The sequence below is a fragment of the Platalea leucorodia genome (genome assembly GCF_965183815.1).
Source record: "Platalea leucorodia genome assembly, chromosome: 3".
Lineage (NCBI taxonomy): Eukaryota > Metazoa > Chordata > Aves > Pelecaniformes > Threskiornithidae > Platalea > Platalea leucorodia.
The window spans coordinates 121951015-121966448 of NC_138825.1; the positions used below are offsets into that span (position 1 = coordinate 121951015).

The window sequence follows — 15434 nt, forward strand, 5'->3', positions numbered from 1 at the left end:
CATGAGCATTTCTTTCATTTTAATTCATTGGGATGAAAGACAGAGCAGCCACGTAGCCTGGCTCAGCCTCTGCTGGCCCTGTGCTTGGCCCACCTTTGGGAAAACATCTTATTTTGACTGATGGCTATTTGCTCTATGGGCAGACTGTGGCTGAAATGCACAAAATGGCTCTGCAAGAACTGAGAGTCCTCTTTCCTGGGGCTCTTCCAGAGCTCCAAGCACATCCCAACCTTCGGCTCCCAGCTCTGGTGCCTCTGCCAGGCCAGGCAGCGTCCAAGAGTACCTCACCAGCTGCTCTTCAGGTCACACATCTCAGAGGGACGAGTCCCAGATTCATGCCCAAGAGCTCTTTCCCTATCCACAAAGAGGATTGTTTGAGGTTTCATGCCTTCAAGGCCACCTTTAGGCAAGCCACTGCAGCTTGGCAATAGGGAAAAGATGGAGAAATGTCGGGATCTATCTGCTAATTGCTGTAAATTAGCTTGGCCCATTTATGCCCTTGAAGAACCCCAGGCACCACCGGCAAATAAAACAGATGCACTCCAGCTAAGCGCTGTGCTGCCTTCAGTTCATGCTCTCTCGAAGGACAAGAGGTTGATGAGGCTGTTTGGTAGCTGTTCAGACCAAGTACTGCTTTGACAACTACCCTGCGTTGTATTTTGAACAATTTATCACAGCCTTTACCTGCGTTGGTAATTGCAATTACTCTGAGATTTAGTGGACCGTGAAGGGCTCCAACTTCAACAGTTGTGCCATGCAGAGTGGATGGAGAGAAATAAGAAAACTTTTCAGAGTTTGATTGTGTTCTTTCCTGTCTGTGTCCCCTCACATTGCTCAGAGGGGTTTTGTCACCTCCCTGAGCATTTTGTCATGGGTAACTTCTCACCACTTCAGATTCTCTGCATTCACTGTGCGAGACCTCACTGATTCTTACCAGTGCTTGTGTGGTTAATGGGTGAGAGGAGGGGAGCGAGCACATCTGAAAGGAATGCAAGAAATATAAACAATTTTATTAACAAGACCACAAAACTATTTTTTAATATATGCAGCCATTTACAAGGAGGAAATAAACAAACAAACAGAAAAACCCACTGGGGAGACGTGGTCGGTGTCAGAGCACAGCGAGCTGGCACAGATGGTACGGGCAGGTTTGGGTAGGGTCCCTTTCCTCCACCCTACCTCCACCGTGGGCTGTCCCCGGCCAACGCCAGCCCCTATGAGCAGGGTGAGCCGGTGCAGAGCCCGGCACTAAGGAGGTGGGGTGCCACGTGCGTCCTGCTGCGGTGCCAGTGACGACGCCAGCTGCGTCAGGGCTCGGGCGATGACGGAGAGATGGCTGTTCATCGTCCGCAGCTCTGCCAGGATGTCACTCACGTTCGCCGATGCCTGCTCGGAGCCTGGGGGCATGGCATGGGCAGCCGGCGGTGAGGAAGCAGCCTCTGGTGCCCTGTCTCCCATGGGTGCTGCCTGGGGATTTCCATCATGGGAGGGGTGTGGGGGTGTGGTGCTGCAGTGCTTCATGCCTTCCACGGAGCCTGTTCTTATGGATGGCTGGTCTTCCTCCTTCCCTCGAATGGTGGTGAGTGTTGCAGAAGTGAGGAAGGGCAGCCAGTTGATGAGGTGGGTGGCACTGCCGGGCGGGACTACCGGCAAATAAAGTCCAGGGTGCAGGGATGGAGTAGAGGCGGGTGGCGCAGGAAGAGAAGGGAGCCCAGGGTGAACAGTGGCAGCAGAAGCTGATGTTGATGGTGGAATAGGAGGCGGTTTGGGATGTAAGGCTGCAACACTGGCAGGTAACGGTGGTGAAAATGATGCAGTACCAGTGTCAGAGGAAGAGTGTGATGCTGGAGCTGTGAAAGGTCCAGGTTCTTCAGAGGTTGGTGGTGAAGTGGCAGCAGGTGGAGCATCAGGCGTGCAAGAGTCTGAGTCTGCAAGGAAGACACATCATGAGCCTTGATTCACACAGGTACTTACATACACAGACTATCGCTTGCTGTCACTTCGGTGGGACTAGGCTTTTCTGATGGAAGGGGGAATTTCACTAGCCGGTAGTGATACTCTCTGTAGGCCAACTAGAAAAGAACAGACATACTCAAAGACAAGAGCCTACTGTAGGTAAACATGCAATTTGACACTACAAATCTAAATTATCCTTCCACTCCCATTCTTCATAAAGCCTCTGGACAGGCCTTAACATTTTTCTGGTTGAAGTCTCATACGTATGCATTAGCTGGTGAATTACCTACTGTGTTTTTCTGGCCAGTCATGGAACGATGGTAATGTCCTAACTGACTCAGATCTCCCGTGGAGATGTGAGGGCTGGATGGCTGCTGCCGGAGCCAAAGTTAATTACTGCTTCATAGAGGGTCCCAGTCTTCAGCATTCTGGTTTGAACGGGCAGGTCAGCACCAGAAACAGCAAGACCTAGTTGGTGGCTTAAACTCTGCAATAATTTTATTTTTTGTGTAGAAGCATGACAGAATTCACAAAATTAAACTTAGACATAGATCCCTGCCTGTAGATATTTAGCAGCTTCAGCTATAAAAATCAACAAAGAAGAGACTGAGAAAGAAATTGTTGACACTGTGCATCCCGGCCTGACACCTATGCCGCCTTGCAAGCAGTTCAGTGGACCTCATCCAACGTCCACTAAATTCATTAGAAACATGCTTGCTTGGACTGACTTCAACATATACAGTATAGGATGACAGAGCAGCCGCTGGGGAATACGCAAAGACCTGGAGAGCCACACTATGGGCCAAGGTGCTCTACCCACTGTGCCCAGTTGGTAAATACGCTATGGTAAGGATGAACCTATTTTTACATTAATTCTGAAGCCAGAAATATAATAGGAAATGTTAGTCTTTCAACAGCCTCAAAGACCTGCATAGTGGAATTACTATACCATGCCACAGATCTTTATTTTAGCATTGGGAACACATTATACAGAAGGTGGTGAGATGCTACAGGAATGGTCAGTGTAAGACAGATGGATTTTAAAACTACTTCTGCTGCAATTAAGTGCAAATTTTAAGGCACTGCTGTGGATACAAAGACACAAATTAGTAGATTTATCTAGGTTAAGACAACCTAGAGAAAGCCAAGTACTGAGGTGTTAACACCATACTATTATTATTTCTGGCATCTAAAAAATCTGATGTGAGAAATCCGTTTTCTTTACTGGCTGGTTTGGTATTCCAGATAGCAAACTGAAACTGTGAGTCAAAAGCAAATGAAGGCTTTTCCCTGTCATTTCTAACACCAAACCAATTGGATATGCAGCCTACAAAAGTCCATCTTTCTTCCACATGGTACCACCATGTTTTCCCTAACTAAGCACACATGTTGGCTGGAGGGGATTATGACACAAAATTCAGCATGCCCTTATGTCCCTGAGATTTTTATGGAAAGTTACTGCAGGTTCCTTGAAACAGTTTCCTTCCTTTGTGTATTGGCTTTCTTCCCGACACAAAGTCCCTGCCTACACAGGCGCTCGATCCCTGTTCACTAGAGGTGGGCTGAGGATGCTGGATGTTGGGTTTCCAAAGTGTTATTGATTGGGCTTTGGTTTTTCAAAACAAAAACAAAAATAAAGCACAGTTCAAATACAAGTTCCATTTCCATCCAAACCACCAAAGTTTGCAAAGGGTGAGATGAAAGGTTCAGGTTTGGCTCAACCGTAGTGTTAACCAGAACAGTGTTTATGGTCCATATATAGCGTGGCTAATCCCTGTCCACACTGGCCAAACAAACCAAATTAAGTGTGATGTTTTTCCATACATGGGAGAGCAGAGGAAGCTCGACAAACCTTGAGGCAATCTGGTTTAGCACTGTGACAAATAACTGTCACAAATGGTTCTTAAATGGTTAAAGAGTAATTGGGGTTAAAATACAAGGAGTAGTAACTAATATAGACAAAAAGAGAGACAAAAATATGACCACCAAAGGCTCTTCTTTTAGCTTCAATCTTTCCAAACAGCATGGCTTTCCTATTAGAAGCCATGGCTTTGTCATCCCCCTAATTCCCCCCTTAAGATTTACTTGGGCCATGCAGCCTTTTAAACACATCTTGCTCAGCTTGATCAGGCTCCCATACTTCCATCTAAGAAATTCCACGTGGGCATCTGGGCACCCGTGCAGGGGCCTGGCGTATCCAGGACATGTGGAAGCTGTTGCACTGCTCAGATCAATGGCCAGGTATGTGCACAGCTGACAACTGGATATGCGCATCCAGAGCAACTGCTTGTCTGGACAGGATCTGACCCAACTGCTCAATATCCAAAGACCCAAACTGATGACGAAAATTGCAGAATCATAGAATCTCTGAGGTTGGAAGGGACCTCTGGACACTGTCTAGTCCAAACCCCTGCTCAAAGCAGGGTCAGCTAGGGTCAATAATTTTTTCTCCATGGACAAAATTGCTAGGGCATGTTTGAGAAACCCCAGGAATATGGAAGTCCTAAGCACGATGAAGCATGGAGCAAGCTACTACAGTTGCTTATCGTATACAACAGGATAATTCTATTTATTTCCTTCCTCTCCAATTTTGTTTGGTTTATCTGAATGCTGTGAGTCATCACAACTATAGTGCTTGCTTTTTTCACTTTTTTGTACAGCCCCAGCAGAAAGAGTCTTCTTAACTGGAGCATCTAGGTGCACACTCATTCGTGGGGGTGTTAGACATGTATCGAGACAGAACTGTAGGTAAGTGAGGTTGGATGGATGCCTGCAGAGAACAGAGATGTTGAAGACAAGGTGCTCAGACAAGTACAGTGACGTTTCCCTAAACATAACAACTCACCTCTGCATGGTCATTTAGCACCCTCCAGCATACCCAGTCTAAAGAAGATGGTAAGGTACTATAGCGTACTTCCCTGTGCAAAGACTTGCTGTTCAAGGTAGGCTTCTAGCTTACAAGAAAACGTTTCACTAGTTAGGGAAGTTAATCCAAGACTCAGAAAACCTGGGTTGGGATCCAATTCATCTAAATGACCGAACTGTAAGTGCCTTGTGAAGAAATTCCCTGAAAGCACCTGCATTTTCTATGTTGTATATAGAGGGAAAGCCCCTGAAGAGAGGGCTTAGACACATAGGCTGTATCTCTCTGAACAGACTCTGAGTCACTTCTTTCTACTGAGTGCATAAGGAGCTTGGCCTCATCCTTTAGGAGAACTGGTTTACTGAGATGGGATTCATGTCATCTTTAGCTTTAGCAGTGTATGGTATAGTTATCTACATCCTAACTATTTCCCTAGTCTTTCTTCCCAGTCAGTGGATTAAACAGGTCTAGCATCACCTCTTTATTGCTAGAATGAGAAGTATGCGTTCTCATCTCTTTGCTGGGTATAATGTAGGATAACTAAGATGTGGATGCCATGCACTGAAAATGCCTACATTTTAAGAGAGAAATCCTATACCACGTGCATAAAAATAAGATGGGTGCCCAGCTTAGAAACACTGGATGTCTAACATTCACTACCCTCCTGATATACTGTAGGTCTCCCAAAGAGAAAGCAGTTGCACATCTTTGTGTTACCTATTTGCAAGTAATAGGGAGTACTTCTGTGCTGCCAACTCTGAGAGGACCTTGGGCTGTTAAAAACTCACAGGACTGTAATTAGGCCAGGTGATACAGCAATGAGAGAGAGCATGGAGCACCTCCAGGAGAGGATTTCCTGGTACGTTGCCTGGCCACGATGATGGATGTTACCAAAAGATTAATGGGCTGCCCTGTGAGAATGAGGAAACTAAAGCTATTTTAAATGCATTCATCTGTACGAGAAGAGCATGCATTTAAGTTTTCAGGCGGTCTTGGCTATCTTAGCTGCTTTTGTTTGACTACTGATTTTATCTGCCTTGCAGCCAAATTGCTGCAAACTCTGATTTCTTAGTCTTTTGTCAGCTGACAAGGGAAAGGTCTGTGAAGGAGAAACCTTGAGGGAAAAGCAGGGGCATGACTTTCCACTGGCTAGCACACTGCATGGGATTCAGCTCATCTAACATTAGCCATTTAGCTGGCATCTAGTGCCAGGCAGTCATCCGGACTCCAGCAGAGAAAGAAGCACCTCCGGGGATAAGCCATCCCAAGCTATCAGGTCCCTAAGAAGGGTGGGAGGATCATGCTGTGGCGTGTTCCTCCCCTTCCAGCATTTCTTGTAGGACTAAGTCAAATATCTTAGATGGCCTGACTTCTAAATGGCTGAAGTCAGATGAGCTGGATTCCTCATTTTATATATAGATGTAGCAAGTAATTTCCTATCAAATCAGAATAGTAAATGGGTAGCGCTGCCACGGAAGGCATAAAACCATGGAGATAAGGTTTAAGGTGCAAGAAAGTAGAGACTTAGGCCCCTAGACTGCTTCAAGAAATGAGCTGGTGGTTCAGAAGGTGATAATCTTCCAAGTGAGTCAGCACTGAACAAACAACCTATTTCAATGAGAAGGATATTAAGATGTTGAAATGAGTAATGCAGTCCCTTCAGTGACACAGTAACCTGCAGGAAGCCTTTGTGAACTGTCCCTTGTGCTCGGGTTTATGAAGTTGCTCTAAAGCGAGCAGCATCTGCGTGTGTGCCTGTGAGACCGAGTGCGTGCATGCACTCCCACTTCATTTTGCAGCTGCTTCCCAAGAAAGTCTAAATATACGCCTGCCTCCTCTTTCTGGTAAGAAGTGAAACTGAAGTCCTAACAGCTTGTGGTAAATGAAAGTCCAATAGCAACGTCTGCGTAAGAGAGGGCGGTACTGCTTCTGCACGGCCAAAGTCCATCTTTGGGATCTGAATCTGAAGCCATCCCTCCTGCGCTGCTCAGGTTTGATTCAGATACAGAGTGGCATTGCTTCCGACTGCTCATCTGCAGTCAAGTTTAGAAGGGTTTTGAGCTGTAAATCAAGTTTAGAAAGGGTTAAATTACAGCATTGGGCAAACAGACTACCAGACACTACATTAGAATAGGTCTGAACAAAAACATCAGTGTGAGCACTCCAGGACTGGTGTTTGCATATGTGTGATTTCAGAATCTGAATTTGGTTCTAGATACTGTGTCTAACATCTTTTCTTTGTAAAAATCTAAACTAGCTCTGAACGCTCATGTGCTTTTGAGTGAGCAGTTTAGAAATACATAGAAAAATCATAAAAATATTAGGCAAGCTTATTGTTAATTATTTTTTTAGATAAAGCAAATCACTTTTATATCCTAGGAATCCACTCCTCTCTGGATACATGGAAATATCCCAAAATATCATATATATCAAGGTATGGCAATCTTTAATGACAAAAGTGATTTCATGTAATTAAAAATGCCCACTCAAAATCAGGGGTCTTGCATGAAATATTAATTTGAAAGACCACATCAATAGATGACAGTGTTCAAAATCAGCCCTTTTCCACTAGTTTTCAAACTCAATCTCACCCATCACTCCCACAATTAAAAAAAAAAAAGGGGGGATTTTGGAAATAATTGTAGATTACCAGAACCATGCTGTAATGGGCCATGTGGCAAAGTCTGTCCCAGAATCCAAGACTTTTCACCAAAAATACCCTAACGTTGTTGCTGTGCTGCCAAATTAAAAACCTACTGGTTGAGTCACTTCAGCAAGTCTGGCCTCTTGATTTTTAAGCAGCCTAATAACAGTCCATGAGCTACTCTACAGATTTCAATTTGCTTACGAGTTTTTCTGACTTCATAAACTCATGCATTTCTTTGGAATTTTTTTTTTTTTTAATTGTGGTCTGTTTTGGGGTCTGTTTCTCTTCTTTCAGGTACAATACACCAGGCCTAGCTGGACTGGGCTTTATGTGACTAATCACATTATGACTCCTGTGGAGTTGTGCTCTTTCAAAATTTCTTGAGTAATAGTCTGTTATGAGTACATACTTATTCCCATGTCATGCGAACAAATTTGTTCTCACAGTTTGTCATGGGCCATCTGCTTTTTCATCTTTGTCCCTGGCTTAATTTCAGTGAGATTTTATTCACTTCCTGACAAAATGTGCATTTTTACATTCATTTGGGACCAGATTTTCCAAGAACCTGAGGTCCTTCTTTGACACCTACGGGACAAAGCCAGACTTTCTGAAGTGCTCAGCAGCTCCGGTTATTTTTACAAAAGAAGAGCCCCTGAGGATGCCCTGACATCTCAGCGTGGAGAGGGAACAGGAAAAGAGGAGGTAGGCACGTTGGAGAGGTAATATTGTTGGGCAGTAGGCAATTCCTCATGACAATATTCATTGCCTAACACGTTTTTCCCGCTGTGCTCAAAGCACTGCACAGAGAAGTCTCACACTGGCTGCACTTTATGGGGGCCAGACTGAAACACATGAAAAATGAAATGCTTTGACAGAAGTCCACAACGGAGCCAGGACCAAAGGCCACTTTCATCTTCCCCATCAACTGACATTGCCAACGCAGCCCTCTGATGGCTCCTTTACCCTACCCCTCTATTAATGCATCTTAAATTTGGGGAAGCCTTCTTTCCCTCCCCTTTGCAGCACAGAAATAAGGCACAGCAGGAGAATCTGTCATGTTTAAGGAGACTGCCAGCCCAGCCATCCCCATGGTCATGCAAGGACATCTCTTCTCTACCCACATGTGCTCCCTTCCCAGCAACTTACTGAGGATGGAGAAGTGGCTGGAGAGACTGTTTAGGTCCTCTGAAACTGGAATAAGACTGACAGCTGCTTCCAGAGAGCCAAAAGAAACAGTGAGTAGAAGAAAGCATTAAAATTGATCAGACCACTTTGTCCATTTTTCTTGTGTTTTGCCTCTGTCAATGGTCAGTAAATGCTGCCTTAAAGGAAGCTATCAAAAAGTCTTCGATAACAGTTATGCCCTGCTCTGTTGTAGGAAATTTTCCCAATGTTCTATTAATGAATCGGGTTTTTGGCCCAGGATAGATATTTACGCTGTTGATGGTCACCTTTTATACAATGCAGGTTAACAAATTTGATTTAAGATCAGGCTCAAAATGGACTGCAACTGTATGGACTACAACTGAAAATAGAGTTGGTGCTTAATTACGTTGTTGAATCTGGCCATTAGCTACACGAAAAGGTTTTTCCTGTCTTGAAGCAGATAGCCTTTCCAACATGTTTAATTCTTCTGAGAGTCTTGTTTTCTTTCTTTAATAAGTACTATTGTGTTTCTAAATGTCCTTATTATGTTCTTATTAGCCTTGTAAACATCACATCCGTTTTTTTACTATGTTTCTTTTTCCTGTTTGTTTTTTTCTTTTCCTTTTTTCTTTTTCTTCTTTTCTTTTTTCTTGTTCTTTGGTAAGGTTTTAGTCTCAATTAATTCCTATAGCAATGAATTTCTCAGGCTAGTTTCGCATTATGTGAGGAAGTTTTTCCATTTACACAGCAGATTTTTGATACTAATCAGCCAGATAGCATTTTCTCTAAAACCGCCTGTGTATCTACTCTTTGTACCTTTCTCAATAGCATTTCCTGCCACACATGGCCCTAGAACAAGCCCGTGCTCACACGAAATTCAGTAGGTACTAAGAGATACAAAAGAGAAGAGACAGGATGCCCAAAGGATGAGGCAACCACGAACAGTATAGAAACAAATCCTGAAGTTCCAGACGTTTTGGGTTTTTTTCTTTGCTGGTTTGAGATTAGTTTAATTTCTTTACATATATGCTCTGGAGATTTCAAAACAGATTCAGATGTTAATTAACCAAATGTATTTATATTAACCTGCTCTTTTTTTCCAGGAAAAATACGAGACACACCATGCAATCTTATGGTTTTAGTAGCCAGTGAGTCAAGTCTGGAAATTCAGTACACATGAGTCAATGAGATTTCAGGTTCCTACAGACCATCCAGCAAGGACATTGTTCAGCCAGCAGTGGACAGGCCTCTGTTGCTTACACGACACGGCTCTTCTTGGGCTGATTAATGAAACAAACTACACCCAGGCTGGGTTACGCTGAACCTCTGCCATGTTATGCTTCAGATGGAATTGTCCCTTTCAAAGGCTTGTCACAGCAGTGTTCCCCACTGAAACACAGTGACTATATCTTTTCTTGGGTATTTACCATCTGACTCCCCGGCACAAGGCTTCTGCTAAGCCTTAGAGTCGACATAAGAATTTTATACTATAGTAGACCAGTGGTCCAGCAATCCTCGTCTTTTACCATTTCTCAGGCTCTGGAAACTCAGTACTTAAATGCAAGAGATGATGAAAAAGAGTGCGGGAAGCCTCTTGTCCTGGCTTGAGCAGATCCATGGCTGTTGGCCCTCCTGGTTAAGCAATGTTTGGGTGAAAGAGGGAGAGGCTGAGTAGGAGGCCATGATTAGACATAGCACAAGAGAGTGTTTCTGCAAGATTATTTCGGCTGTTGCACTGCCTCAGAGTCTGCAGGCCAAAATCTGCTCATCAAGCTAAAGGTGGACACTTTGGCTGTACAATAAAGAGCCTCTAGGTGATCTGAAGATGACAAGGGAATGATCTTGCCTTAAGTACATGAGAAAAGAAGGAACTCATGGAATTCATTAAATTTTCATATATTTCCCAGTATGTTTCATCTCCAGAGGTACGGTGCCGTTTTTAGGAAAATAATCTTGTAACGAAAATCCCCTGAAACTGCACAGCCTGAGGTGCTTTTTCTCGTCTTCATACACTGAGGAACTGCATAGGCTATATCTTTCCTACAGAGTTAATTCTGGTGGGAGACAGCCATATCTGAACACCTGAATTATGCCAGTCTGGACATGAATTATTTCCCTGAATGATCCTACTGCATCTTTGCTGTTTGTGAACTTTCCCAAGTGTGTCGGGACGGTTGGAGGAGAGAAGGCATATCTCATAATTTTTTGGATTTAGATACCCTGAGATTCTTTCCCAATCTCCTGTGTCAGATGTGGAAGAACTTGTTTACTCCAAGGAAAGGCTTTCGGGAAAGTCCTGAAAGATTCGACTCACTCATGATTGAATCTGGGTCCTCACTGCAGAGCGAGTGCCAGCCCATGGCCAGACAGGACCCAGGCTGTTTATCCCCTCCTCGGGGCTCCTGGCCTGAACTGAAATCACCTCCCAAGCCTGAAAGAAATTTTTAACAAATGCGGATTCTGTGCCTTACAGACGTACCTTTCGTCCTAACTTTCATTTCAACTGCAAGATATGCCCAGGCAATTGTGGCAGGCATCTTGGAAATGCTGTCTTCACAAAGACATTTTGTCTCCAATAACATTTTCATTTTACACCCAAGTCTAGCCGGAGGTGAATTCTTTTGTTTAATGAAGAGCCACAGCTCCTTTGGAAAAAAATGTTCTCCTGTAACCCGGGTGAGCCGCTGGTTTTATTGAAGAACAGTCCTGCAGACCAAGACAATGCTGTACTTCACTACCCTTTTTGAATTACCACTCTGTCATTTCCCAGAGGAACATGATCGGCCGACCACTAAACTCTGCTTTAAGATCTTATGCCCGATCTAAATGAGACAGAATGAAGCCCTGGAGAGATTTCAACCCTTGCTTTGTTGAAACAACATTGCTTTGTTTGGAATGTATTTGCCTTTGTACTGGGGAATGAAAATGTAACACAGTGCCCAGTTTTGAAATATATAAATACAGCGCTTTTGGTAATGTAGCATATATAAAGAGATCCATAGCATATGCTCTTTCTTACACAGCCCTTTTTCTTGGAGACCTTCAATCAGTTTTGAAACCTTCAAGCCTTGAGCCTTGTGACAGCTCGGTGAAGGAGGAACATATAATTTCTGTGTTACAGGCTGGCACAGTGACCCAGTTAGGAAATCTGTAGCAGACTTGAAATGAAACCCAGACCTGTGCTTGCAACAGTCAACTCAGCCTTCCCCTACATCCAGTTGGATCATACTAGCCCATAGCCACCCAAATGTACATGACACCCACTCACAGCTCCAGTCAGTGGTCACCACTGCTTGGCTTCCAGGTCTTCTCTGTGCTTAACTTTAATACCCTTAGATTATGATCTGAATTGTTCTAGGGATAAGATCCAGATCATTTCACCATACGGTTGAATCCAGCTATGACAACGGTTGGACAACTGAGACAGTTGGATATTTTCCTACCCCTTCTCACAAATTCACTGTTTCTTCGATGCACCTTGGGGCAGAGACTTCATGAACCCAGGCCCTTGTTTTACCATCAGCTGTGTATGGCACAACACCTTTATCAACTGTGCACCAGCAGTCAGAGAATTTGGGGTGTGATGCACATGTCAAGGATGGAGGAACAGCACTAGGAGCTTCCCAGTTCCTCGTCCCTCCACCTACCCACCCTTCCCACCGTGTGTCCTCCTGAATAACTAACTGGAGGAGACTTTCGCCCACTCGGAGAGCAAACAAACACGTCAGCCCTGCACAAACAGAGGCACTCTTGTCTTTCTGTCTGAGTCCGTGTCCTTTGATCACCACAGGTACCAACTCCCGTCTGCTATTTTGGGCTGTGCAGGGTGGGCTTGGACACTCGCTGGGTGGAGGGAAACACCTTGGCAGGGCAGGGAGAAGTGATTCAGCCACTCCTCACTCTGAGTCAATATTTACCCAGCGGCTCTGGGTTTGGGGGAGGGATGGTCTCTCTCCGGGGTCACATTCCCACCCTCCTGAGCGAGGTAGCCAGAGCCGCCAGCCCAAGAGGGTGCTAGCAGCCTTCTCCTGGGAGCACACCCTCTGTTTTTAGGCTGCATTTTGGATACAAACTGGCGCGCTGTGGCTGCGTCTCTTTTTCTTGTTTTTTTTCTAATTGTAGTCTGGAGTTTTCCTTAATGGGACAGAGAAGTCTTTGAGACTGGAAATGTGCTCTTCTCTTTGTTTCTGGTAAGACATAACACTGGTCTCATGGGACTGCACTCCAACAGGGATATTTTAGTTCTGCCTGGCTCAACTTCTTGCTGGCCCGCGGTCTGATTGCTATTTGTCACTGGGACTGCAAGCACTGGGGAACAGAGACTGCCCTCACTGTGGCTGCTCTAGTAGACTGGAGCCTTGAATTTGGCTGGGCTTCCCAAGCAATTTCCACGAGGCAAATAGTAACACTAATTTCAGCTGGACACTGTATTCCTTGCTTACATTCCTAAAGGGCCGTGTTGTGCTGTTTTTGCCTTGTTCTCCACGTTAAATGTATTGCTAGATTTCACCCTGGGGATTGTTGCATCCCGCTGGTGGATGATTATATTCCTTTGTTTGAGAGACTGAAGATGAAAGAGCACTTTGAGATTCCTTTTGATAGATGGAGATACCCTTCTGGCCCAGTCCTTAATATGATTTTGTGAAGGTGTTGAGTATATCCCATCCTACAGCCCTTGGTCTCAAACATACCGGTGTAAAACAGGATAATTCCATCGGCATCAGTGTCATTACACTAGCGTAATCATGAGAGAAGGAGAAGAAATAGGCCTGTAGGGATTTTTTTTTTTGTTTTTTTTCGGGGGAACCATGCTGACTGTAAAACCACAGCAAAATTATTTTTAAATGAGAAAAATTTCTTTAAGACAAATCAGCCCCTTAAAAAGAGAGACAAATGGAATGAAATGCTGCCGTTCAGAAAGTCCTGTGGTATTTGGGAAATAGGGCAGTTTGCTGCAAAGAGAGGAGTAAATAGCCAAAGCCAGGATAGTTGCAAAAAGAGAAAGACCCAGAAAATGAAGTTGCTTATGAATTACATTATCAAAACTTCTCATAGCACAAGAGATGAGATCGCAGAGGCAAGTTTATTCTCAGCACATGCGTGGAAAAATATAAACCTCAGTAAGAACCACTGAGTAAACCTGAGAAAAGAAAATGACTGTGCCTGGAAATGTTTAGGGGATGGTGTTTGTCAATTAATGAAATGAGAGGCCACCATTTGCAGCTCAGCACACAGCAAAGATGTACACAAACTAAGTCCAAAGAAGGAGATTTTTTCTTTTTTCCCCATAAGAGGAATGCAGGGAAATTTTGCTCTGTGCTTCATCTGCAATTGATTTTTTTCTTTCATAAAACCTGGTGATTATTGAGAAGAGAAAGTTTGCTCTGTGTGGCTGGGCAGGGGGTCACAATTACTCACACCACCAGGTTCCCATTTGCCTTCAGGTTTGTTGATTTTGATGACAAGTCTTTACCACTCGGTTTCTTAGTTGTGTCAGCAGCTTTCCCAACAGCGTAGTGATGCTTTTTGTGTTACGCTGTGCAAACAGGAGAGCAGCTCAAGCCAAAAAGCACACATTGAGACTGTACTCCCGACTTTAAGCAACCTCATGGTTTGACTAAGTGTGGATCCAGCCTCATGGTTTGGACTCATCTCTAATAGAAATACACAGATATCTCCAATAACATATTTTAATGGAAAGAGGAAGTTTTCTAAGGACACAATACATGCACCTTGTCGGGGAAGGCTCCTCTCTATGCCAAGAAGCTTCTCTCTTTCCTGGGGGAGCCACTTACTTTATGTACAGGATTGCCTTAAAAAGGGGATGGAGGGGGATTCTGGCAGCATCGGGAATCTTCAGCATGCCAAGAGGAAGAAAGACCAAAAGGTCAGCTGCCTTGTAAAAGGAGGGCTGCTTGATTAACTTTATGGAAAGAAACCGAGCTGTAAAAAGATGGCATGTAGTCTTTAACAAGGACTGTGAGTCGGGTAGTCTGCGCTAGCCCAGAACTATTAGGAGACCAAGGTCAGAAGGAGCCCGGATGCCACCAGGAATGTGAGGAGAGACAGGCTGTCGAAGCAGTGATGTGGAAGAGCCAAGGCACAGCTGCTGAAGTCCTTATATGAGTCAACAAGAAAACTCATGCAGGATCCTGGCTTAGAAAGGAGAGAATTAAGGCTTCCAAGGCAAAAATAAAAAAAAAAACAAACAGAACCCAACAAAACCCCCCTGCATCCATCTATACATCTGTTCCATAGATGTTGATTATATTGCCACAGAGACAGGGAGCCCATTTTGAGACAACATTGCCGCTCAGTCTCTCTGGGCAGTGTGAAAGTGGATACGCCTTCAGAAATGACCATAAGAACCCCAAATCATCCCTGCATAGCTCATGCTATGGCTAATGCTTTCAATGTAATAGCAGCAGAGGTTTGGAACAAAATACACAGTCCAACACACTGTATACAACGTCAGACGGAGGTACTGCACTTGGCCAGTCCCTGTGACATTATAATTAGAGATCGAGCTTGAATCAAACATCCAAATGCGGAGCAGCGCTCTGAGTCAGCCGAGACGCGCACACCAACATTGTCATTATCCTGAATTTTGACATTTATAACGAAATCCAAGCACTGCAATCTGCAGGATGTTCAAAATTTGGGTTGAGAGACAACCCCAAATTTGGTATTTATCCCTGCTCCCCAAGGCCCAAAGTCAGTAAAGTGTTCATACACATAGCTGGGAGCCTATGGGATTTTGGGAGCTGCACTTGTGAAAAAGTTGCCTGAAGTTGAGCTTTCCAGAATAGAGATAGACCTCAA

The 15434-nt window shown here is 44.4% G+C and overlaps 1 protein-coding gene across 1 annotated transcript in view; it reads right to left on the minus strand.

Moving 5' to 3' along the window:
* Positions 1-1248: 1248 nt before the first annotated feature.
* RUNX2 (RUNX family transcription factor 2) overlaps positions 1249-15434 on the minus strand; it is a gene marked incomplete at both ends in the record, with an annotated part of 222061 nt that continues 207875 nt past the window's right edge. The window contains one exon of the mRNA XM_082307712.1: positions 1249-1928. Within this exon, the coding sequence (XP_082163838.1) occupies positions 1249-1928 (680 nt within the window). The remainder of the gene's footprint in view (positions 1929-15434) is intronic.